Below are 27,189 nucleotides of genomic sequence, written 5' to 3'. Positions count from 1 at the left end.
GCAGAGAAATCTGGTTTTATAAAGTCTCTTTTCCAGAGGCTTGGCGTCCCCTGGACGTTTGGCTGCGAACTGCGCCGCAACCTTGTATTGCGCAAGCGACGGTAAGTCACTGAGACTTCCGCTCCGCTGGCAGTACGCAGCCAAACGGGGCCGGAGGGAAACAAAGCGAGCTCCATGGGAGTGGCGCAATGCGCATGCGCGGGAGGGGGGCCAGAGCAGGGCATGTCACCGGGCCTGTCACATGGCCCAGTGACGTGCAGGGGAGGGGGGGGGATATGGTAATTTAGAACAGAGGCGGCGATTTGGGGGAATAGTAAGCAGATAGGAGGGGTTTGCTTGGCATCCCCCGGATGCCAAGCCTCTGGAAAACAAACTTTATAAAACCAGATTTCTCCGCAATCAGACCTCTGCTATGGGCCATACAGGTAAGTATAGATTTACTTTTCTATCACCTGTATGCCAATAGTAGAGGTCTGATATCTCCCAGGGGGTGACAGATTCCCTTTAACTGTTTCTCATAGAACATAGTTTGCATCCTGGTAGCTCTTCTCTGAACTAGCTTTAGTTTTTCGATGACAATCCGATTTTCATGGACTGTCAGAATGGAGAAGGTGGAATTTTTTTTTTTTTTTTACAAGAAAAACGGATAACATTTGGACCACACTCTGATCAAACTCTGATCCATGTCTGATCAGAATGATTGGTTCGTTTTTCTCATATGGGGAAAAATCAAATCTGTGAATGAGCCCCAAGGCTGTAGCTACACGGCAATAATTGTAGCGCATCAGTAATTCTCAGACAAGTCGTGAGACCGAAAACATCTCTGCAACTGTGATGAGATGTGATGTTGCAATGCGACACCATGATCTCAATGCCACATGGCACATGCGGTCGTGCAGCTCTAGAATAAATCTCATGTGGTATTAAGGGCCAATATTTAGTAAAAATTCTATTCCATGGCTAAACAGTTAAAGGGGTTGTCAGAGACTAACATTAACGCTGGATAGGTCATCATTATCACATCGGTGGAGGTCCAACAACCATCACACACATCAATCAGCTAATGTCGGCTCCAGCAGTGGCCAGAAGTAGACACCAATTTACTTGCATAGAAGATCAGGTAGGTGCAGTATCCAAAAGTGGCCATACACAATATCCTGAGCTGTGTGTTGGACCCCTGCCAATCTGTTATGGATGACCTATGGTTTTGGACAACCACTTTAAATGGAAACCGTAGAACCAGGAGGAAACCCACACAAACATGGGGAGAACAAAACTCCCTGCAGATGTTGTCCTTGGTGGGATTTGAGCCCATGACCCCAGCCTCCACTATTAGAGGAATTTTGTAAGAAATCTTCTCCCAAACATATATTGAAGGGGCTTTCCGGGATCGGCAATATTACGTCAACGTAGTAAATGTCATAATATAACAAAATAGTCATTACTAATCTGACAACTCCCACCTTTTTTTCTCCCCGCCAGTCTTCGTTTTCTCCCTAGCAGTGAATCTGACTGCTGTAGTCAATGACAGTAGGAATCTAACGCAACGGCAAAAATTAAACAGAGACTGGAGCAATGGAGCAGTCATGCTGGAGCAGCAGGAGATTTATCAGGTACGTTATGGTTTTTTTGAAATTTTATGCTGCGTATTCCCTTAAGCCTAATTTTTGCCGGAAAAGCACGTCAGGGGGTTGTCTCAAGAGAGACCTTTATGGCATATCCATAAAACATACCACATAAATGTCTGCTAGATGTGGGTCCAAACTCCTAGAACGGAGGACGCCCGATCTTACATTTCAGCAAACACTGACCATCAGTAAGTGGAGACCTTGCCTCGAAAATGTCTGTTCTCCATTCATTGCTTTGGGATCCAAGTACAACTGAATGGCAAATCATATGGGGACAAGTTGACTCTTTGCCAGGGCTTTTTGCTGGGTGGATTACATATACTCAGAGTAAATACTTTATATGTTCTAATAAGGAGAAGAGCATAAGAGATGAGCTGCACGGACATGTGAGAAGAAGGTATGGCTGTCGAGCAAGTCCAATATGCCACGAATTGAGGCTGCCATCACTCTTATGGGGCACTGGTATCATTACAAAGAGGAGCATTCAAAAATTAGCAGTAGAGTGCAGTACCAGGCTCCATAAGTAGACCCCATATTGACTTAGACATTCCAGTGGGGCATCCATCACCCACATCCTGTTTTTATTTGCAGTGAATACATTTGATCTTGATATTTCCAACGCCAGTACTGTAACCTTAAAGTAATAAGTATTCCCTACCATCCCAGTAACCAGGGGTGGTCATAGGTTCCTGTCCTGCATCTAAGAAAAAGGAAACTCTACTCCAATATCTGTCAATGGAGGATTCCTCCCCTCCTACCCCAATGTCTTAGCATTGCTTTTTTGACCTCTGACATCTGCCGTAGCCTTGCAATAAATCTTTCCAAGTAGTGTTTTAGGTGCATAGGTGGGCATGTGGGGGAATAAATCACTATGGGAGGATTACACATGACTCCTGTGGGGCATTTCTAGGAAATGCCTAGTCTAGTGCCAACAAAAAATACCAGCTTTGGCATTTTTCAGTATTTCAGCTATATTTTAAAAGTTGTCTCACAGATTTTAGAAAACCCTGAAAATGTGTTCTTACTGTAACAGACGGCAGGAATCTATAACCATTGTCAGTCATTTTATGAAGCTTATAAACTGACTTTGGTCACCCAGTCACTAGTAATGCATACAGGTAAAACTCCACTCCTCTTCTGTTCCTACTTCAATTATTCCATAAGGTAAAGGCCCTCTAATACTATAGTCATCCGATTTACAGGGAGTCTTCAGACTCCGTCACCCGGTGACCCCGTGAGATATAGTCATCAACTGGAGGACATGTAAAGAGTGTCAGACCCCACACTACACATGGAGGACAGGTAGAGAGTGGCAGACCCCACACTACACATGGAGGACAGGTAGAGAGTGTCAGACCCCACACTACACATGGAGGGCAGGTAAAGAGAGTCAAACCCCACACTACACATGGAGGACAGATAGAAATTGACAGACCCCCGACTACACATGGAGGGCATGTGGAGAGTCATAGACCCCACACTACACATGGAGGACAGGTAAAGAGTGTCAGACCCCACGCTACACATGGAGGACAGGTAAAGAGTGTCAGACCCCACACTACACATGGAGGACAGGTAGAGAGTGACAGACCCCACACTACACATGGAGGACAAGTAGAGAGTGACAGACCCCACACTACACATGGAGGACAGGTAAAGAGTGTTAGACCCCACACTACACATGGAGGACAGGTAGAGAGTGACAGACCCCACACTACACATGGAGGACAGGTAAAGAGTGTCAGACCCCACACTACACATGGAGGACAGGTAAAGAGTGACAGACCCCACACTACACATGGAGGACAGGTAAAGAGTGTCAGACCCCACACTACACATGGAGGACAGGTAGAGAATGACAGATCCCACACTACACATGGAGGACAGGTAGAGAGTGACAGACCCCTCACTACACATGGAGGACAGGTAGAGCGTGATAGACCCCACACTACACATGGAGGACAGGTAGAGAGTGTCAGACCCCACACTACACATGGAGGACAGGTAGAGAATGACAGACCCCACACTACACATGGAGGACAGGTAGAGAGTGACAGACCCCTCACTACACATGGAGGACAGGTAGAGCGTGACAGACCCCACACTACACATGGAGGACAGGTAGAGTGACAGACCCAGCACTACACATGAACGGTAAGTAAAGATTAATGAATCCAAGACTACACATAGAGATTAGGTAGAGAGTGACAGACCCCACACTACACATATAGGACAGGTAAAGTGAAAGAAACGGTGCATGCTGTTACTTGTAGTTCCACAACTGAAGAAGATGGATAGTTGTGCTGTCCTGATTATAGGAAATTAATGGATATTACTCCTCTCACCAAATGTCGCACTCTAATAGAAGAGAGTGGCAAAGCTACATGATGTCTATCAGAGTGCAATTGCTGTTTTGGCTGTCAAGTGATGGATGCCTATGGGTGCTATGAATGAAGTGAGAGCCGAGATTGTGGAGGGAGGGTATGTAGTCTGAAATAAGTTAGGGATCTTTAATATAAGACATTACAATTTTTGCTGTGACCTGCAGCTCGCATATCACACTGTGAAGGGCTCTCCCTGGCTGACATCTTAGACGTTATGGTATGAACACTCACATTACAGCCCACATTAAAAACAGGCAAAAATCAGCAAAATATATCCACTATGTCTGCAATGCAGATGTTTATATCCTGAAATTGCACCTCTCAATCTCCTGCATAGTACAGAACATACTGTAATAAAGGACTCACATTTTTACTTACCATAAGTGGTGTCACTTCCCATAAAGGATCCACCATCAAGGCCTTGTAGTAACTCTCGCAGGAGTCACTGTTCCAGGAGAAATTCCAGGACAACCATATCTTTAGATTTTCCCAGAAGGACAGGTCTTGCTGGTAACAACTCCTGGCATATCCCTGGTCAGAAACACAAAGGAACAAGTTATTTTCTGACACAAATTGTATTCATGGGACTAAATCTACCGGCATGTTGTGACAGCCTGCAGATAGGGCATAGTGGGAATATTCAGGAGATAGACACTTTATATGGAAATGACATACACTACCGTTCAAAAGTTTGGGGTCACCCAGACAATTTTGTGTTTTCCATGAAAACTCATACTTTTATTTATCAAATGAGTTGCAAAATGATTAGAAAATATAGTCCAGACATTAACAAGGTTAGAAATAATCATTTTTATTAGAAAGAATAATTTTCTCCTTCACACTTTGCTTTGGTCACAGAATGCTCCTTTGCAGCAATTCCAGCATTGCAGACCTTTGGCATTCTAGCTGTTAATTTGCTGAGGTCATCTTGAGAAATTTCACCCCATGCTTCCTGAAGCCCCTCACACAAGTTGGATTGGCTTGATGGGCACTTTTTGCGCACCATACGGTCAAGCTGCTCCCACAACAGCTCAATGGGGTTGAGATCTGGTGACTGTGCTGGCCATTCCATTACAGATAGAATACCAGCTGCCTGCTTCTTTCCTAAATAGTTCATGCATAATTTGGAGGTGTGCTTTGGGTCATTGTCCTGTTGCAGGATGAAATTGGCTCCAATCAAGCGCTGTCCAGAGGGTATGGCATGGCGTTGCAAAATGGAGTGATAGCCTTCCTTATTCAAAATCCCATTTACCTTCTACAAATCTCCCACTTTACCAGCACCAACGCAACCCCAGACCATCACATTACCTCCACCATGCTTGACAGATGGTGTCAGGCACTCTTCCAGCATCTTTTCAGTTGTTCTGCATCTCACAAATGTTCTTTTGTGTGCTCCAAACACATCAAACTTTGATTCGTCTGTCCATAAAACTTTTTTCCAATCTTCCTCTGTCCAATGTCTGTGTTCTTTTGCCCATATTAATCTTTTCCTTTTATTAGCCAGTCTCAGATATGGCTTTTTCTTTGCCACTTTGCCCTGAAGGCCAGCATCCCGGAGTCGCCTTTTCACTGTAGACGTTGACAATGGCGTTTTGCGTGTACTGTTTAATGAAGCTGCCAGTTGAGGAGTTGTGAGGCGTCGATTTGTCAAACTAGAGACTCTAATGTACTTGTCTTGTTGCTCAGTTGTGCAGCGGGGCCTCCCACTTCTCTTTTTACTCTGGTTAGAGCCTGTTTGTTCTCTCCTCTGAAGGGAGTAGTACACACTGTTGTAGGAAATCTTCAGTTTCTTGGCAATTTCTCGCACGGAATAGCCTTCATTTCTAAGAACAAGAATAGACTGTTGAGTTTCACATGAAAGATCTCTTTTTCTGGCCATTGTGAGAGTTTCATAGAACAAATGTAATGCTCCAGATTCTCAACTAACTCAAAAGGAAGGTCAATTTTATAGCTTCTCAAATCAGCCAAACCGTTTTCAGCTGGGCTAACATACTTGTGCAACGGTTTTCTAGGGTTTTCTAAACATTCATTAGCCTTCTTACACAGTTAGCAAACACAATGTACCATTAAAACACTGGAGTGGTGGTTGTTGCAAATGGGCCTCTATACACCTATGTAGATATTGCAATAAAAACAAGACATTTGCAGCTAGAATAGTCATTTACACATTAACAATGTATAGAGTGTATTTCTGATTATCAGACTAGAACTATATGAATAGCTCAACACAACTAATATAGCAAGTGGTTTCTCCAAATTCAACCCTACTGCAACTTCAAAATTATTGAGCCCCTTCATGACAAGCGTCTTTCGTACTTAGTAGAGCACGTTCGGCTGTTATGAGCTGCTGCAAACGTGATGCATATACAACTAACCTATAGATAAAGCATGAAAATGACCAAATGATGCAAATAATGTATGAAAAATATCACAAACTTTATTGAAGGTACATCAGTTAAAAATATTAAAAGAAACAATGAAATGAATCTACACAATGAAAAGGAGGTGGAACAATCATAAACCCCAAGGGAATAAGGCTGAGGGCATATGAAAGTGGCAACACAATCAAAATAATACAATACACAAAATACCTATTACAGACCTGGTTAACCCCTTCATGACCGGGCCATTTTCCATTTTTGTGCTTTAGTTTTTTGCTCACTGTCTTCTCAGAGCCATAACTTTTTTATTTTTCCAGTCAATATGGTAGTATGAGGGCTTATTTTTGCGGGACGAGTTGTACTTTTGAACGACATCATTAGTTTTACCATATCGTGTACTGAAAAAAGGGGAAAAAAATTCCAAGTGCAGTGAAATTGCAAAAAAAGTGCAACTCCATAGTTGTTTTTTTTTTACCGTGTTCACTAAATGCTAAAACTGACCTGCCATTATGATTCTCCAGTTCATTACAAGTTTGTAGACACCAAACATATATAGGTTCTTTTTTATTTAAGTGGTGGAAAAAAAAACGGCACAATTTTCTGAGACCCGTAGCATCTCCATTTTTCGGGATCTGGGGCCGGGTGAGGGCTTATTTTTTATGTGCCGAGCTTTTTATTGATACAATTTTGGGGTGGATCTGAAGTTTTGATTGCCCATTATTGCATTTTATTGCAATGTAGCGGCGACCAAAAAAACTTAATTATGGCGTCTCAAATTTTTATTCGGGTTACGCAGCTTACCAATCGGATTAATTCTTTTTATATATTGATAGATCGGGCGATTCTGAAGGCGGCGATTCCAAATATGTGAATTTTTTTTTTTGAATGAGGCAAAAGGGGGATGATTTAAACTTATATATATATATATATATATATATATGTTTTTATATTTTTAAAAACATTTTTCTTTTTACTTTCTGCATGCTTCAATGGTCTCCATGGGAGACTAGAAGCTGCAATTGTCTGATCGCTTGTACTACACACAGGCGATGATCAGATCGCCTGTGTGTAGCAGAATTGCTCACTTACTATGAGTGCCGTCCACTGGGCGTCGCTCATAGCAATCAGACAATTAACAGCGGCATTTAACATGTTAACAGCCACGGGTGGATCGCGATTCCACACACAGCTGTTAGGGGCACATGACAGCTGTACAGATCAGCTGTCATGTGCCCGGAAAGGTGCGGGCTCAGCGCCAGAGCCGGCATCAAAGGGAGGAACCCGACGTGTCGTAATAGTACAGCATATGTCAGAAAAGGGTTAATAAAGTAATAAGTTATGAATATACACAATAATAAGCAATTATCCTAATGATCAATACCCATGATGATGATTTCCACTACATGTTAGCCACCACACAATAGCCATTAATAATAACTGTTACTCATGGGTAATGGACTATGGCGCACCAATATTCCTGGGTTTCAGTGTTGCAACAGACTTCTAAAAATCCCATTAAAGATTTTTGATGAAGTTCAAATCAGGGGGTGTGACAGCCACTCCAGAATCTTTCAGGACTTCTAAAACAACGTCTCGGTGGACTTTGAGGTATGCTATGAAACAGTGTGATCATTCTCCTACAGAAAGGTCCAATGATGCCCAAGCTTCAGCTTTCTCACAGAAGGTATGTTGCTTTCTCTTAGAATTTCCTGTTACTTGATTTTGCCCTCCACATATTGTAGGCTTCCAGTGTCAAAGGAAGGAAAGTGGGCCAGAGCATCAGTGAACCACTGCATTGCTTCACTGTAGCCATCACTGAGCTACCACCATGGTTCACTATAGGCATCACTGAGTCACTGCCATGCTTTTCTGTAGGAAACACCAAGCCACCACCATGCTTCACTGTAGGCAGTGTGTTTTTTTAAGCATAAGCTTCATTCTTCCACCTCCAGACAGAATGCTGATATATAGGATTGAAAAGTTCTAGTTTTGTTTCATTGCTCCACAGAACAGAATCACCAACCAAACTTCAGTGACTTATTTATATGGTTTGAGCATATTGGAGATTACTTTTCCTTTGCTTTTGGGTGAGTAGATGTTATGTTTTGGAATGAAAAAAATCTAATCCTTGGAAGAAGATGACAACTTTATTGTATAACAATAATAAATAATGATACCATGTAACATTGAAAATCTTTTTGTTCTTCTGATCTCTCTTTGTATATAACGTTATTGTGTAATTTTCTTAATAAAAATGATCTGATTAAAAAAAAGATGTTATGTTTTGGAGTTTGGGCATGAATACCTTCGGTGTTTTGTAGACAACTTACTGTGCAAAGGTCTTTTACAGTCACTCAAGTATTTTTGAACCCTGGCCTCCTTGGGAATCTGGTGGCAGACGGTGATGGTTTCCTTTCTAACACGTCAAGGTAGTGTGGTTAACGTTCCTTAACTTTAAAATTGTGAACTCTGCTTCTAGTTGCATCCATAGGAACATTTAATGCCTTTATTATCTGTTTATATCATTTTCCTTGTTTGTGAAAGATTTTAGACCACTCTCTTCATAACGCAAGAATATTAGTGAACTGGAGGATTATATTGGAATAATGTTCCTCGGGAATGCTGCCAGAAGTTCTAACACTACTCGTTATTTGTCATACAGGGGTTGAATAGTTCTGAGACTGCAGTTTTCAATTAAAAATGGCCTTTTTCAAGGAATTTGGAGAAACCATTGTTTTATTATTGGCTTATTGCAAAGTGCAGAAGTCTTGTATATTTATCTAATAAACCAAATTTGGGGGGCGTGGAATAATTTGAAGTGCAAGCATGTTCATAATTATGTGTTGATTATCGTTACTGTAGCTGACAAGATTATGGGAAAATCGGGCCCCTTCCAGATTTTTCTACAAACGCTGCTGCTCGCTTCTAATGTTTCATATGTACTCTGCTCCAGTAGAGAAGCTTTTTATCCACCATCCGTCTTAGCTCAGGAGGAGAATCCAGCTGTGCTCCTATGCGATCTATATTCAGCAACAACATAAGGCCCCATTTTATAGGTTTAAGATGTTCAGCTTGTGTCTGCAAGCTATTTGCCTTAAGTTATTACTTTTCTTTCAAAGAAAATTTATTATTAAAGACGGTAAAATTGTTCGTTACATCATATAGAAAACCAGTGGACGACACCAAGTGCTAAGCTTTATAAACTTGATATGATGGGTTTGCATCATTGTTTAACCTTGTCCAATCGGTGCTACCATGGCACGGCAATACATCTTCATAAATAGAGAATATGTAATCAGACACACATGATGTAGGGGGGCTGTCCTTTTAAGTTGATTGACTTTAAATTTGCATTAATATGCAATCATGATCTGGACATATCCTGTAATTCTTGTGTCTTTTTTAAGGGTTGTCATAGCTCCTTACACTAGTCTAGTTTGGACAATGCATCCTAAAGAGTGCCTACCTATATAAAACATAGGCTGGTTACTTTAGGGTTGGCCACCTAAAGATATGTCTGGAGGCTTCCTCCGGTTTGACTTCTCACAAACCAGGAAAATACAGATTTTAATGGCTTCAAAACCACCCAAGCCAAAGCCTCCATTTGCCAGTGGATCCTTGCTCTGACTCCAACTATGATGTTCATTTGCCCCAATTTGGTATATGAACAGGTGTCTCTGTGAAACAATTGTTCATTAGTTATAGCTTGGTCAGCATTATAGCCCCCACCGTTCTTGGGAACAGGATCCTGAATAACAAATCTGCCAAGTTATGAAGTGATATGGAGTTATGATAATAGTGCTCCACTAGGGTGATTACAGGAGACCAATTTGATTTTGACATTGCTTAGCCACCAAGATAGAGACCTTTGTGACTTTTCAGAAGGTCTATGATCATGAAGCCCTCTCAAGATCTCCACTTTTAAAAGGGGTCTGTTAGAACTAAATGACTGTTCATACCAAGCACTGGCGATAGGTGCATCCTTGGCATAGCCAAACAGTTCAGTACACCTAATTCACCTACCTGTTTTTCATCAATGTCCACTCTCCACTTCCTTAATTGACAGCTCTGTCATTAAAGGAACCAGAGAAGGGCGGATATAAATGGGAGTACAAGTAGGTGGGAAGGTGTACTGAACGGCCACGCTAATTGTGCACCGAACACCATTTCTTGGTTTGAACAGTCATTTTGTTACCTTTAATGTGATTCCAAGATAGAAGAACGGCTAGAAATTCTAAACCTAACATCAGTTATTTTTTTCCTCATACGCAAAATAAGGAGACAAAAGAAGCTCTCATAATTGCGCTGGATCAGATTTTCATCAGTCTCCCATGCAAAAAAAAAAAATTCAGATGGAGATTTCTCAAGCTTCTCTTACTTGAGAGAGAGAGTTTAGTTTGGACCGAAGTAGGACATGTTTCAGTTTTTTCTTTTATTTAGACATTGTCAGCAAAAAAACCCAAAACACTGACAACACATGGTGTATGTTAAAATTTACATCTGAATGAGCACTTACTTTTTTTTCGGTTGGGGATCTTTTGCTTACTATCCCTCTTCATGCATATTTGAGCTTTTTAGTACGCACATCACTCTGAATTATGTAGACACCTCCCCACTCCTGCATCCTCTCCCCTCTCACAGCATCCAGTCTTAGCGATATGGAGAGAAACTGCAACTGCATCACCCTCCTTCTTGTCAGACAATAGAGAGTTAGAAAAGAAAATACTGCTGCCCTAATAAGATTTATTATAACTTTTCAAGTATTCACTAGAGTTATGGCAAACATATTTAAAATTATATTTACATTTTAAAGATAACCAATCAAATAAATCACAACATTACTCTATGATTTAATGAGTACAAGCTCATGGGGCCTCATATAAAATCATGAAACCATCCCGCCATAGTTATAATTCTGGTAACTTCTTAAGTCTTGGGTGTGACCCATACTTCTGTACCCTATAGCTATGTTCCTGGTGTCATTCGAGAAATTCTAGTGTTGGGGGAAGTGCTCATCTCTTACACACATCTAATAACATGGCATGAACATCTCCTTGCACTGACATATGAAAAAAGAAGCTACAACCTTTTCAATTTCGTGTCAAACTTTAAAAATCTGAGGAACAGACGGAGAAGAAGCAGAAAGTTCACGTTCACTGTCCGCTGTGAAGAATAGGGTAATGATTAGGTACATCTGTGGTTTTTAGCCCTCAGAAAAATGGTGCGGCACCTCTAAGGAAGGGCATTATGATCACGCAGACAATGACCGCTGACAGCTGATGTGGACGATGCAACGTGAAAAAATGGTTTACTATACAGGAAAAGGGGTTGATGAAAGAATGAAAAAATTAGTAATTGTAAAGTATGTGAGGCAACTTTGTAATAAAGAACATATTTTTTTGCTCTGATAATTCTATAAAATGTAGGGACCATAAAATTCAAGATTTACAGCGTTTCCGTAAGAACAGTGATCCTCAGTCATATCATTTCAGCTGCTACCCAGCTTAATCCTATAGCTCAATGAACTACTACTATTGTAGATGGTATCAGTTAAAGGGATGATTTGTGGTATGCGTAAATAAAGCTTAAAGAGGTTTTCACACAAAAGGTATTTATGATCTATCCACAGGATAGGTGAGACATGTCTGATTGCTGGAAGTCACACTGGTGGAAAACCATCAATCATGCCTATGCGGGTTCCAATCCACCCAATCTACCTCACTGAATGGAGCGCCATGGTCGCACATTACTGCAGCTACTCCATTCATGTTTATGGGATTGGCGGAGATGGTCACTGGTTTCAATTCCTCAATATTTTTAAAGTCCCTTGTTTGTATCAGTGAATAGAAACATGATCTGCAGTTAGTGAACCTGCTCACACAACTGATGGGCTTGATCCACTGTATCAAACTGGGCACTAATCCAGCATTGGATTGGAGATTCTTGGGCCAACAAGGAAACAATATTGTAAGGATCCATCCTCTTTCTATAGAGAACTTGTGCATTTCCACTATTAATTGCATCATAATCTTTGTTTTCACAAAGGAGATAAAATTGATCTCTAATAAGTCATTTGTAAATCATCTCATAATAAACAGGTCATAGTGCCAAGCGATTCAGAATACGGCAGCCAGCAACGCTCTCACCAAAGAAAGGACATCGTGTCAATGGACTGAGGCATGCAACTTGGAGGAAATTCCAGAATAAACTCCATTTTGTCTTTGGATGCTATTTATTTTACATAGTGCCTCGTGATTTTCTCTAAATAGTTGATTCCGACTTCAATTTTGTAACCCATAATTCTGTGAGAGCATTGGCATAAGTAGAGATCAGAGAACGTAGCAGCTCCTTCCCTGAAGAGGTCTTCTACTATTCTTCAGTTCTGTTTTCTACAGAATATTCTGTATGGAATGATGTCTCTTTTTGGTGTAAGAAAATGGCGCACAAAGGTTTGGCTACTCTCTGGTCCTCAAGATGATGGTCTGATGCTCCAGTCTCTGTTAAGAAGCTGTAATGTGAGGAACGTCGGCGGTCGCGTGACCTGTCACATAACTAAATGACGTCATGGAAGGTGCTTTTACACCATCGCGAGCCACTGGGGAGCCAGGACGCACCGTACAGGAGACCGGGGGCCATTAGAAGGTGAGTATAATGTTTATTCTTTTATTTTTTACCATTTTTATTCTTTTTTTTAACTATTAACTTGCTCACACTATATAAATCCATGCCTGTTGCATGGATTTATATAGTGTGACCAAGTTGTCAAGCACTTTTCCAAGTGATGCTAAAATCGCTTGGAAAAGCGCTTGATAACCCGCATGCGAAAATGCATGCAAAAACACTTGACAAATGTTTCTACCTGGCAGGAAAAACGCATGTAAAATCCGCATGCGTTTTTCCTGCCAGGGAGATGCTGAAAAAATCTGCAGCCTTTCTGCATCGTGGGCACATAGCCTTAAGTGGCAATTTCTTAATATGTTTGACCAGGTTACAGCTATATCTCTGCCTCACATCTTTGTAACTAATTCATCAGTCTGTCTTCAGTGTTAGTTTTCTCAGGTCGGAAATTAGATTCACCCAAGAGACTCACCGATTATATATTTTCTTATTCTAAAGTCCCAGAGGTAATGAAAGAAAAGTCCACTTCAAATGACATCTCCACCCGTTCACATGTTTCAGAAGCCCCAGAGGGGCTCTCAATGTGTTCCGATTTATAAACAAGTTAATTAACAACATTCTATGAAGTTGAAGAATGTTCCGTTCTAATGGAGGGAAACATTTTTGGGAAAAAATGGTGCTAAGTTTCCTAGATAGAAGTAAAAGACTATGTAAATCATAACTGTGAAGATGATCTGGGGAGCAGATGCCACAAGAAACAAAGAGTAAAAAGCAGAAATTGATTTCATAAGATGTCATGCAACTCACACAGTACATAAAGGTGAGGGAGCCGCATAGCAAAGATTAAAGTCGAACACCTGGGACAGGAGGGTGTAATGTTTATTTGCCGCCATCTGCTTTCCATAATTATTGGTTAATTCCCTGTACCAATTTTTGTCAATGTTGAAGGGATTCTCAAGACCAGTTCTCACTAGTAAATAAAATAAGGGATATAGCCAACCTGCCCCCTTTCCTTCCTCCAGGCGACCCACAGAATTTGTAAGATCTGCTCCTATGGTAGTGCAAGTTATAGCTAGCCATCAGGATCGAAATCCAAAATCTTTGCCCAGGCGTAATTCTGTTTTTGGAAAAAAGAAGACACATTATTTGAATCCTAGTCAACCCTTTTAAATGTTAGAGAGTGATAGTAGATGCTTCTAAACTTATCAGAACTTTCTGGGAAAATCAGAAACTCCCAATAAACTTACATGTTGATAAAGACCCACAACCATCAGGTCCATACCATCATTAGGGCCCTACTATCAAACGATCTGGTGCAAAAAATTCAAGGACTCGTACCACTTAACATGTTAATGTGGGAGTCAAGAAAATAATGTAGTCTGACCAACTGCTTAAACGTTATGTATTAAGCAATAAGAGTTATTACAAAGTACAACTAACCAACAGCATACAAGAGGCCAATGGGCTGGGAATGGGGTTAGAAAAGCTCTGAAACTTCTACCTTGGCACATCAAACTCAAGATAACTGTGTAACAAAATGACAAGGAGTCAAGGAATAATATGGAGGAAGGAGAGTCAGGACAACAAGGTTAGCAGAAGGACAATGAGTTTGTGCAATGAGGGTTGTGAAACAGTCCCACAGTCCTGCCATGTGGACATTGTTTGATACTGTTCTCCAGTCAGGACAAATTCAGATGCATGAAAACCAGATGTATAAGACGAGGGTTGACAAAACTAATAACGGAAAAGAAAATGGCACACTGGTGAGGTCTGCTAACATTTCCCAGTCTCTTTCTTCCACTGAGTCTGCGGGGCTGAAGTGTATGACTGTAGCAGCTAAGAGAGTACTGTAGAAGTGTAACACTTGTTTTATATAGTCTAGTTTTAGCCTTTCAAGCTGGCACTGGTTATGAGGGAACTTGACGGTACAATAATCAGTGGAGAGATTTTTACTGCTTATAATAGTACCCTGTTGTAGTCGCTATGTATGAAAACGCTTTGGCACTGTTGTTAGAGCAGTCTGTAACTTTATGGGGGAGCTCTGCAATGTTTATAAGGATAATGTGACTCTGTTACTTGGGGAAGTCTAAGACTCTTAAAGCACCACTTCAGCATTTTTATTTTAATTTTCCCGCTGAAGTGGTGTCGAGTGGGAAACAAAGTTCCCTGCCCCTTGTGCTATACTTACCAGCCGCCGTCTTCATCTGTTATCGGCGCCTCTCCACCAGTCTTCTGCAGGTTGTGACCTGCCAGATCGCTCCAGTTTTTGCTAGGTGATCTGGAAGTCACTACTCAATGTAAGTCTATGAGAGCTAGAAAAAGGCCTGAATGAGGCTCTCATAGACTTACACTGAGAACTTTTTATCGTTACCTCTGACTTCTGGTCAGTCACAAGTTGTATACAAGGAACTTACATTAGTTACATCACTCCAGCTCTGAAATAAAAAAAATGCTGGGCTGGTTCTTTAATGAAGAGTCCTGAACTGTCCATGGTGATAATTTTTGATTGTGAGTGACTACTTATGAAGGTACTTTGTTACTGGCACAGTTTGGCACTGTTAACTGAAAAACACTGTACTCCTTATAGGGGCAATCTCTGATTGTCACTATTTATGGAAACACGGTGGCTCTTTTATTAAAGGCTCTATTAAAGGGGTTGATCTGGTACTTTGCATGGAAAGTTAGCCTTATATTGAGAGCAGGGCTTATGTTTAAAAGATTTTCCGTGACAAGTTGCTCATGCAACATGAAGGAAGTCATCAACTGAAATAAGATGAGAAATTCAACACTGGTGTCATCAAAAAGAGACAAAATCTTCCGTCAGCTGTATCATGGCCTTTATTTTCTTCCCATCTGGTTTGTGATTCCTCTTTCCCAAAGTAATGACATAGAAAATACATCACTAGGCAAATCTGGTACTTTGTAGCCTGGCAAAGGTGGGTTGCGATATTTTTGCTAGCTGTAATAGCGGCCCTGTGGGTTTTAAATCTGCAATAGCTGGAGAGCCACAGGTTGGAGACTACAGCACTGCTACGTGATGTAGAACATGAACATGGCTCATATGTTTCCACAATATCTCCCCCTCTGACCTGACTCTATTGACCCACAATTCACTGCCATTAGGACTAAATAAACATAATTGTCCAGGACCTGAATGATTTGGCCTTCGCTATGGATTTTATGCTGTTAATTGGTTACTTTGGCAAGATCTAATGCAAGATATTAAGAGCATAGGAAGTGTGTACACGAGGTGTGGTTTCCTAAAACACGATTCCATCTATTGCATGACTAAAGAAAGAAGAGGAAATTACAGGGAAGCGACATTAATTAAATATAGTAAAGAAGAATAGAACATAAGACAAGGAGGTGCTGTTGTTGACTGGAACATGTGTTTATGCTCTTCACCCTCGCTCCTCACTACTGAGAGTGGTGGGTTGTCACCTACGTCATAGACTTCCTATTATATCATGCAATGTGTGCAGCCAATATGAGCTACATGAATGTGACTATATACACTAAGGTCTCATGAAATCCCAGATAACACACCTGTTGTAAGGTCAAAAAATATAAACCCTAGTCATACAATAGGATGTTTAGACACATGAATCATTAGCGGCAAAGTTCTCTACAAGAGTTCAAAAATGAAACAACTTTGAAACATTTTTGATTAAAAGTTTGGTAACTTGTTGTTCTGTCTGCACAGCTCCTGTGCAGACCTACCGTATGCGTCTCCAGACAACTAAAAATCATGTAGGGCAGATAATTCTGCGAATTGGATGTTTCGCCCCCAGCAGTTCACCCCCACACATTTCGTCCCCAGCATTAAGCCCCCAGGATGTTTTGCCCCCGCACATCTCACTCCCGCACATATCGCCCCCACTTCGCCCCCGTCCGGGGGCGAAACGTGCGGGGGCGAATCTTACTGAGGGCGAAATGATAGGGGCGAAATGTACCTGGGGACGAACAGATGGGGGCGAACTGCTGGGGGCGAAACTTCCTATAACCGATAATGCTATGTATTTGCGTCACTGAAGCATAAAGTGTTCACGTGGGACAACATATTTATGAAACCTCAGTTTCCACTCTTTAATCACATACAAGTAGGGTTTCAGAGACCAAACTAATTTATCTTTTTCCACACTTTTCTAATTTGCTGGTATTAGCTTGGCTTAATCCTAGTTGATGAATCTGAAGCACACCATCCAGTGGGAGAAAATTCCAGCTGTAGAGCGGCGGTGTTCACACTGTGCGGTGTGAGGATCTGTCCACTTACTAAAGACTATGATACTTTTCCAGCAACGGACCACCATTTTTGTCAATATTATTATTGTGTATTATTAGTGATTTACTTGTTATGTTTTATATAGTTCTGCTTACTTGTCAGTATGTAAAATTCACTTGTAAAATGTCCAGCATTCCACTAATCTCATCTTTATCTCAGGAGTCCATTGTTCCAGCAGCCAATAATCTCATTATGTGTGTGTAGATTGTAGACATAGTGGAGCCGTCACCACAGGGGGTCTTACAGGCAGTTTCAGAGGAAGGCTTCTAGAATATTCTTCATTGTTTTAGGGAACAGTGAATGTTTAAGGGGGTGGGTGTGATCACTTCTGACCTGGGAGGGTACTGATCCCAGTGAAAAAAGGAGAGACATGTTTTAGATATAGTTGTGTGGAAGGATTGAAGGAAGAGGATGGAGACCGTGGACTTGGAAGGATGAATGGATAAACATGTTACCATTATGGATTATGTCGTTTGGATTTACACTTTCTTAAAAGGACTGCTGTTACTGGATACCTGGGCTTTCATCGTTTTATCTGCCGTTTAGAGGATGGTGGACTGTGGCTACAGACTATACTGACTGGAGATACGAAAACTGTGGGCCAACCAAAAGTTGGGAGACTGTGAGTATGGCCTTATACAAAGCCAGTGGAACTAATGAACCCAGATTGGGAACTTGAGGACTGGGAGAACTGTTTTTTGGCTATTTACCTGGAATTGCTTTATTACCATGGCTGTGATCAATAAAATATTGTTGCATCGTTAACCTGCCTAGGTGATTACTTACAACCCACAACCTCAGATCTTTAGATGCAGTAATGAGGCAGTGACTCAATGAAAGTTCAACTTAAATGTCTTTATTTGCAAAAACTCTCAACTAAAATGCAAATGATGTCCTCTGGATCACAGCTGGGTGGTCTAAACAGTCCATGTACGGCCGCACTGTTTCACTCTGAGGTGCGCCATTTACGTTGCCTTCACAGTCCTGTGTTATGCCTTCACACAGGCTTAAGGCCCCGTCACACTAAGCGATATCGCTAGCGAGATCGCTGCTGTGTCACGGTTTTGGTGACTCACCAGCGACCTCACCAGCGATGTCGCTGTGTGTGACACTTTGCAACGATCAGGCCCCTGCTGTGAGGTCGCTGATCGTTGCAAAGTGTCCTGGACCATTTTTTGGTCGTTGGCCTCCCGCTGGCCAGCACACATCGCTGTGTGTGACCAGCGGGACCAACGATCTGGCTGGTATCCATGGTAAATATCGGGTTACTAGGGGCACGCTCGCACTTAGTAACCCGCTGTTTACCATAGATACCACTCTGCTACGGTGAGCGGAGGCTCCAGCACACGGTAGCAGAGTGGTATCCATGGTAAACAGCGGGTTACTAGGGGCACACGCGCACTTAGTAACCCGATGTTTACCATAGTTACCAGCCTGCTCCTACTTGCAGCAGGCTGGTAACTGGAGCAGGACATCGTGGAACGAGTCTTTCCACGATATCGCTGCTCCCCTGATCGCTGGTGAGCCTGCCTGTTTGACAGCTCACCAGCGATGTATTAGCGATGCAGCAACGATCCCTGACAGGTCGTATCGTTGTCGGGATCGCTGCTGCATCGCTTAGTGTGACGGGGCCTTTACAGTGCACAGAGCCTCCTGCTCTGCTGCTAGCAAACAAACCACTGACACACCCAAACTTTTGCTGCAGGATTAAATGGAAAACTGTGGCCATGAGCCACTCGTAAGACCCAGGCTGGAGGGAGTGATCTGCCCCACTGCCATCCTGTAGGTCACTCCAAAAATAAAAGCCCATGTTGGGTTTTCTTAAATCTGACTTGGCCAAATAGCTTGACCAAGTCCAAATTTACTTTTATTTTTCACTGCAACCACCCTTGTGTCTGTGATTGCAATGCACTCCAGTGGGTTAAAAAATTCTCTATGCACATCCTGGGGGATACATACCGTCCCTCGCATATGATCCCCCTCACTGCCTCACAGAGCATATACTGAAATGTTGTGTGATTCCACAAGTAAGAATGTTTCATGCTGGTTTAGGGGGCAACAGATGCTTGATAGCTGTTAAGACAGAGTAACACTCAAAAAAATCTGCTTAAATCAACGACAAGCAGAAAATGTACAAAAGTAAGCAAGGGACAGAAATAGCAAGACACACAGAAAATGGGTTTGAACAAGAAATCATAGGAGTACACCACTGATAACCAATATACATCTGCTAAATATTATTGTTTAATGGTGTTGGTTCATCAGATCATGAAGTGTCCCACAGAGCAGGAACCATTCTTTCTAGAGGTTCTCTCTAATCTAATTAGTACGGGGCATTCAGCTATCCATTGTTGTTTGGCATCCAACTATCCATTGTTGTGGGGCATCCAACTGTCCATTGTTGTGGGGCATCCAACTGTCCATTGTTGGTGGGCATCCAAATATCCATTGTTGAGGGGCATCTTATCCATTATTGTGGGGCATCCAACTATCCATTGTTGTGGGGCATCCAACTATCTATTATTATTTACCAATAGAACAAATGGATATGGGCTTGGATTTCAACTTGTACCCTAGGAAATATACACTAATATGTGTTTGCTCTGCAGCCAGCACCATGCACAATGAAGCTCTGTGGCCAGCACCATTTACAGGTGCACACACTGCTTCTTTTTAAGACTATAAAGCAGTCCATCTAAACTCCTTCAAGGTAGTTTTTGGGACAACATTTTCATACATATGCTGTGATGTCAGTTAATATGAGACACACAGTTGATCAACTGGAAAAGAATCAAAAGATTTCAATGGAATGAAATATAATATGCTCTATGATTGTAGCCAGTTACCTTTATACAGCAGAATGGGGCTTGCATTCCCTTACAGTAGGGATAGCCAAATTGTCAGATTGAAACAACCCCATGTGTAGTGGTGGTGAAGGAGATAGTCTCCTTCTGACACTGAAAAGGGTTAAGAGCTTGTTCCCAAAGTTAGAACCCTCTGGGGCTGCAGTTTGGTCCAGGTGGGGGTTATCTGTGACAGCAAGTCCAGAAGAGGGAGGGGGAACTCAGTGCTAGTGTCTAGTGCAGGAAGTGGGCACAGTCAGTAGTGTGCAGTACTGCAGAAAAGCTGACAGGCTCAATAGGGGCTGCTAGGGTAGACGTGGGTCTAGTATCCAGGGCCGGGCCGAGAGATTACGGCGCCCTAGGCGAAACTATTTTGTTGCGCCCCTACTATTCTTGGCAGTAGATGAAAACTTGGGATATAAATTTAGGAGCAAAATAAACCACAACAACAATGATTAATTAACTATCTTCTAACTCTTTAATCTTCTGAGAAGTTGTATAGGACAAATATATACAAAGTAATCAATAACACAAAACAAAAACGACCATAGGTAATTAAAATTTTTGTTTCCTTGCCTTTTTTTTTTAAAAGGATGACACTAAGTCACCGAGATTAATTTGTTTAGCAACTTCAGATTCTATCGAAATTGTTGCCAACTCAACCAACCTCTCTTGCATCATATTTGCCCTTAAATATGTTTTAATTAGCTTTCGTTTTGAGAAGCTTCTCTCTCCTGAGACCACGGACACAGGCAGAGTCAAAAGAATTCTTAGAGCCACCACCAGGTTGGGGACACTTTCTTTCAAGTCAGATTTAAGCAAAAGTTCAAGAACGTCTTTTGGTGATGAATCTTCTGGAACACGTCTTGACATTGCCTGCAGTTCACCACATAGCTCTATGGCATCGATGTCTTTTACTTCGTTGTGTGTAAGAGACTTTTCCAGAGCTTTACACTTATCCAGAACAAATTTGCTTGGTTTTCCCTCAAGTGAACGGATGTGGTACAAAAATCCAAATTTCAATTCCATTTCTTTCAGCTGAGTGAACCGCTCATCAACTGAATTTATAGCAGTATATAAGATCGCAAAGTAAAAGTTAATTTTGAAACTCTGTTTCTCATCTCTTATGGGCTCATCTTTCCCTTCATAAGAGAACTGTCTGTTTTTTTTCTTTAAACGTTTTGGCGCAGAACTTGACTCAAAATTAGCTGGTATGTCAAGCTCTTCTGCGATTTCCCTCGCATCAACTAACAGCTTCTCAAACTCTTCATCGCTTCTTAATGATTGCAGATATTTCTTTGTTTTGTCAAGGTGTTGAGAAGCAGCAGCTAAATCGAATTCTTGTGACTGAAGTAACTTACTTGTCAAATTGATTTTGTACAAAATGTTGAACCATACTAGAACAGATCTAACAAAAGAAAAGGTTCCAACTTGTGTAGCAAGACCTTGAGCTTCTAGCCGGGAGACATTTCCAGAGCTTCCTGTGAGACTACTATTTTCTGCTATGTCCATTAGGGCATCATGGACTTCGCTCAATTGGTAACGGAGGGGGGCCAGAGCATCAATTCTACTTTCCCACCTTGTTTCGCTAAGAGGTTTTAGAGTCAGAGATGGCAAATGACGCACGAGTACTTCCCAACGCTGAGTTGACGAAGAGAAAAATACGTAGAGATTTTGAACTAACAGGAAAAAAGTTGTCGCTCCAAAACAACATTTAGCGGCATCGTTGACGACTAAGTTTAGAGAATGGGAGCTGCAAGGCACAAAGAATGCACGTGGGTTTATGTCCAAAATTCGTCTTTGTAGTCCAATGTTTTTTCCCTTCATGTTGCTCCCATTGTCGTAGCCTTGCCCTCGTAAGTTGTCCACAGAGAGCGACAGTTCTTCAAATTTGTTCAAGACAGCAGCTGTCAAACCACCTCCAGTTGTATCAGAAACAGGAATGAATCCCAAGAAGTGCTCTTTAATTTCAAACTTTTTGTCTTCTGATGTGGAAACAAACCGAACAATGATAGTCATTTGTTCAACATGAGACACGTCAGAAGTACAATCCAGCACTACAGAAAAGTATTTTGCAGTTTTGACATCGTCAAGAATCTTTTCCTGAATACCATTACTTAGCAGTTGAATCATCTCATTCTGTATTGTTTTTCCCAAATAATGTGCATGAATCTCTTTGTCCCGGATTTTCTGAATGTGCTCACACATGATGGGATCGAACATAGCCAAATACTCCACAAATTTCAAAAAGTTCCCATTATTAGATGCAAACAATGTTCCAGCCTCCATGTCAGTACTGGTACTTTGATCAGATCTACCACCAGATATTGATGGTTGTAGTTCACTATTTTCAGCATGAGAAACAAATTCTATTTCCACATTCGATATTTCCGAGGCAACAGAAGCATGTTGTTCCAACGTTTGGAATTCCGCGTCTTCATTTCTATTGCTTAGATATTTTAAAAATGACCCTTTGATTTTTGAAAGGGATTTCTCCTCCTCAGCTTTTCTTTTACGGTTCTGAAACCCCGAAAGTTTTTTCTTCTCATCAGCCATGACTCTGAACATTATAGAATACGATTTTACTTTTAAGACAAAAAACACAAATTTCTTTAACAATTTCCAATGTTTCCAATATTTTTGAAAATCAAAACAATATACCTACCTCGCAGAGCCTAACACTTTAGAACCTAGGCCAAAAATTTACTAAAAACCTCCTATTTTCTATTTGCATTCATGAAACCTCATGGAACAATGAATCTAATGAATATACAAAATAACAGCAATGGCTCACATGATAAAGCATGCAAACAGTAGAGACATATCTCGAAAATATTATAATCGCGCGCGCATCGACTGCTGATGACATCTATCAATATAATCGCCAACTAGTACCTAGTACCTAAAGTCCAAACTACGTATAAATAGGCCATATGGTACACCTACCTTTTAAGTATACGTATTTTTTTCTCTCGGGCGCCCCCTTAGTGTAATGTGTGCATTTTTGGTTGTTTGCTTTGCGCGGGATCAAACACCTGTCAGCAGACGATGCAAACAACTCACGTCTGTAGTTTAGCGCCTCCTTTCCGTGCGTAAATTGAAGCTCAACGGTTTTTCTTTTAAATTTATGGTAAAAAAATTTATGTACACTTTTCTTTCCATCCCTAAAACTTTTTGCCTTTTGAAAAGATTTTTTATAATTTTTTCTATTTTTTCTCTGGCGCCCCCTTAGGGTCGGCGCCCTAGGCGGCCGACTAGTTCGCCTATACGTTCGGGCCGGCCCTGCTAGTATCCTGGGTCAGTGGATCATCAGATAAAAGAATCTCTCCACAAGAGTCCCCTTAGCTGGCTGGCCAGAAGTAAGTGGGAGACACCACATACACAGCAGCACACCAGAGGGAGGACACACTTTCTATAGGGTGCCAAAGCGAGCATGGGCTACAGCTTGCCCACGACTCGCTGAGGCACCTTACACATGTGCTGCAATGAAACATCATAAATATCTAATAGGTGCTGATTACACTTTTAGGGCTCCCATCTATCAGGAGAGTAGAGGTCTTCTTCAACCCCATTCAAAATCCAGAAAGGAAGAGACCATGGTTTCCATTGTAGTTTATGTGAGATGCTGACACAGTTGAGGTGCTTACATTATTCTATAAACTACAATGATTATGGCAGTGCCATGCAAGGCCCCTTTTTTTTTTTGCTTCATTTAGTCCTTTTCTAGATGAGGACATGACCACACAGTGCACTATAAATAGTTACCCATCAATACAGTGCTATCTGAAACTCCTCTTCCTAACATGGAAAATACATGCGAGTAGCCTCCAGACGCTGTCAGGCATAACTGTTACCAAGAATTTGAGGGCCAAACAGAAGGCATTGAGGGTCGCATGGGGCACCCAGGCCGCAGGTTGTGCACCCCTGCCTTACAGTTATTCCACCTACTACCATTATAGTACTACCTACAGAAAAAAGCCAATGGTAATGAATGGTAAGATTCCCAAAAATGGACAGATACCACAAGCTGGAAGGGAATTAGTAAAATAGTTACGATCAGTAGAACCTACTTTATCAATTATTAGCCCTATCCACTATTGTATGTAACCTGGGTAAGTCTATTTGTCAAGCATCCACACGTCTGTCCCATTAAAGACCGGGCTCTGCAAAGCCTGGTTCTCAGGCTCCAGAGCCGAATTCTTGGGATTGCCGAAGGTACCAGGATACAGACCTCCTGCGATCACCAAGTTATCCCCTATAGTACATTTTGGGAATAACCCCTTAACTCTTTTTCAGAGATGTAATAACCTTAATCATATCTAGGGCGTCACTTTATCCAGTTGAAATATATCAGGGAGAAAAGTATCGACTAACACCAAATCTTGGTGAAGGTTTGCAAAATCTGGGCCTCATCATTTGATACTTTCTAACTAAAAATGAAAAGGGAATGTCTGTCTTCTAGATGTCTAATTTCACCCTCTGTGCTTATAATGAATAATGATAGAGTTTAATAATATATGAAGAATGAAAAGAAGACACAAGACACTAACGAGCTCTCGGAGAGCTGCTTGATTGATGACAGATACTGCAGTCTGTTCCACAGGACTGGCACATATGTGCGCAAATCTGATGCCAATCTTCAAAAGGGGGTCAAATATAGAGCCTAGAAACTACATGTCGGTAAGCTTAACCTCCATTATTGTCAAAATATTTGAAGGGTTTTCTCAGAGACGTTATGTTGGAGTATCTCAATGAAAACAACTTTATCACCCAGTGTTAGCATGGGCTTATGAAGAATCGGTAGTGTCAGACTACTCTGGTTAGCTTCTATAAGGAGGCAGACTGGTCCAGGATAATGTCTTGGATGTTGTCTATCTAGACTTTTCAAAAGGCATGCATGTATTTAAAGGGGGTCTTCTTTAAAAAAGAAACCTAAAGGAATGTTAAACTAAAGGGAATATTATAATTAGTGATGAGCAAACATGCTCGGATAACGTGTTATCCAAGCACGCTTGGGTGTTTTTCTGAGTATCTTGTAGTACTCGGATAATATGTGCAGAGTCCCTGCAATCCCTGCATGTGTAGCTGCCTTCTAACAGCTGCAAAACAAGAGGCCGCAGGGACGCAAACATATTATCCGAGCACGCCCAAGATACACCCAAGCATGCTCTTATAACACTTTATCCGAGCACATTCGCTCATCACTAGTTGTAAAATTAAAATGGCTGCCGCCTTGTTACACTGACAGAATCCTGTCCTAGAATGTTAGGACAGATGCTTGTGAGCATGTGCAATAAGACACTTGTGAGAATGTGCAGTAGGAAGCACCACTGCTGTGACCTGGAGATACGTGTATTGTTATTCAAAAAGACAAGAGTACACAGCAGCGTGAGCAGCCTCTCCTTACCTCAGTACGTCTGGTATCCAGGGCTATGCCCATTTTGGTGGAGTCGGAGTTGGAGTCGGTATAAAATGGACCGACTCCTAAAATATATAATAAATTGGGTACAGTAGTTCAATGCAGTTTGTATTAGATCAGATATAGAGGGTGGACAGCAGTGTGAGTGGCCTCTTCTTATCTCAGCACCCCTGGTATCTCCGGTATTAGACGGTATTAGATCAGATAGACAGGGTTGACAACAGTGTGAGTGGTCTCTTCTTACTTCAGCACCTCTGGTATCTCTGGTATTAGATCAGATATAGAGGGTGGTCAGCAGTGTGAGCAGCCTCTTCTTACCTCAGCACCTCTGGCATCTCCAGTATTAGATCAGATATAGAGGGTGGTCAGCAGTGTGAGCAGCCTCTTCTTACCTCAGCACCTCTGGTATCTCCAGTAGTATTGGTGGAGTGTATCTTTCTACATATGAAGAAGCGCAGAGCTTCTTACTGCACGTGCTCATGTCACAGGCGTCTGTCCCAACATTCTAGGACAGGTTTCTCTCAGTGAAACTTGCTGGTAGCCATTTTAATTCTATAGAAATTACCTCCCTAGACAAAACAATTGTGATTTGCTAATTAAATGTATTTAGGAATTTCCATTAGTTTTCTTTTCTATTACTGGAGAACCCCTTTAAGTAACTAGGAGAAAAAAAGATAGTCCCCTGAAGGTGACCAATTCCTTTATGCGTGAAAAAAAATCAGTGTCTTTCAAATAAAATGGTTTCATTTGGAAAAAAGGAACTGCAGAAGGACACAGTAAGAAATATAGAGTAGAATCGCTGGCCCAGTAGGTGAATGTCTGAATGTTACTATTTCTCTACCGCTCTAGGACTATGAGAACATTCTTCAAAAATAGCAGACAACCCTTTAAAATTTCAGAGAAATGTGAGAAAGCTGGAGGCTTGGCCAAGAAATGGCAGTTGAAGTTTAATGTACATAAATGTAAAGTCATGCACTTGGGCCAATAAAGTAAAATGAAAATCAACAATTATATAATCAATAGTAAAACATTAGGTAAAAGGGTCAATGAAAAAGATTTTTTTGCTCCAGTGAAGAAGCAAGACCAAAGCTGAACCTAGAACGGCTGCAGAGAAGAGCAACCACAGGTATTAAGGGAATGGATGCACTGCAGTACCAAGAAACGTTATCAAACCTAGGGAACTGCCACTTGGAAAAAGGATGAGGGTCGATCTTATTAAAATTAACAAAAAATATGAAGGGACAGTACAGAGATCTTTCTATCTTTTTACACCTAGACGGTGACAAGATGGCATCCGCTACGTCTAGAGGCAAGAAGGTTTAATCATAATCACAGACAATGATTCTTTACAGTAAGAGCAGTGAGATTATTTGCCCTAAACTCTACAGGACAATGCACAATAGGATTTCCAAGCAGCCTCAAAGGGAACCTGTCCACAGGTTTTTCCCACATAAAGTAGCAGGGCTGGGGAGTCGGAGTCGTGGAGTCGGAGCCCATTTTGGTGGAGTCGGAGTCGGTATAAAATGGACCAACTTCGACTCCTAAAATATATAATAAATTGGGTACACTAGTTCATTGCAGTTTGTGGGGAATATTGTTTCATAAGAATTTGGGAAAGTTATGAAATGTCCTAT

The 27,189-nt window shown here is 41.5% G+C and overlaps 1 protein-coding gene across 1 annotated transcript in view; it reads right to left on the bottom strand.

Moving 5' to 3' along the window:
• LOC141272373 (chloride channel CLIC-like protein 1) overlaps positions 1-27,189 on the bottom strand; it is a 282,354-nt gene that overhangs the window by 81,479 nt on the left and 173,686 nt on the right. The window contains exon 3 of the mRNA XM_073683028.1: positions 4,391-4,543. Coding sequence (XP_073539129.1) covers positions 4,391-4,543 — 153 coding nt within the window. The remainder of the gene's footprint in view (positions 1-4,390; positions 4,544-27,189) is intronic.

Source organism: Phyllobates terribilis, unplaced genomic scaffold, assembly GCF_046119375.1.
Source record: "Phyllobates terribilis strain yellow unplaced genomic scaffold, ASM4611937v1 Scaffold_5__5_contigs__length_657084704, whole genome shotgun sequence".
Lineage (NCBI taxonomy): Eukaryota > Metazoa > Chordata > Amphibia > Anura > Dendrobatidae > Phyllobates > Phyllobates terribilis.
The sequence above is the reverse complement of the archived record's forward strand: the minus strand, read 5'-3'. Positions and strand labels throughout refer to the sequence as shown.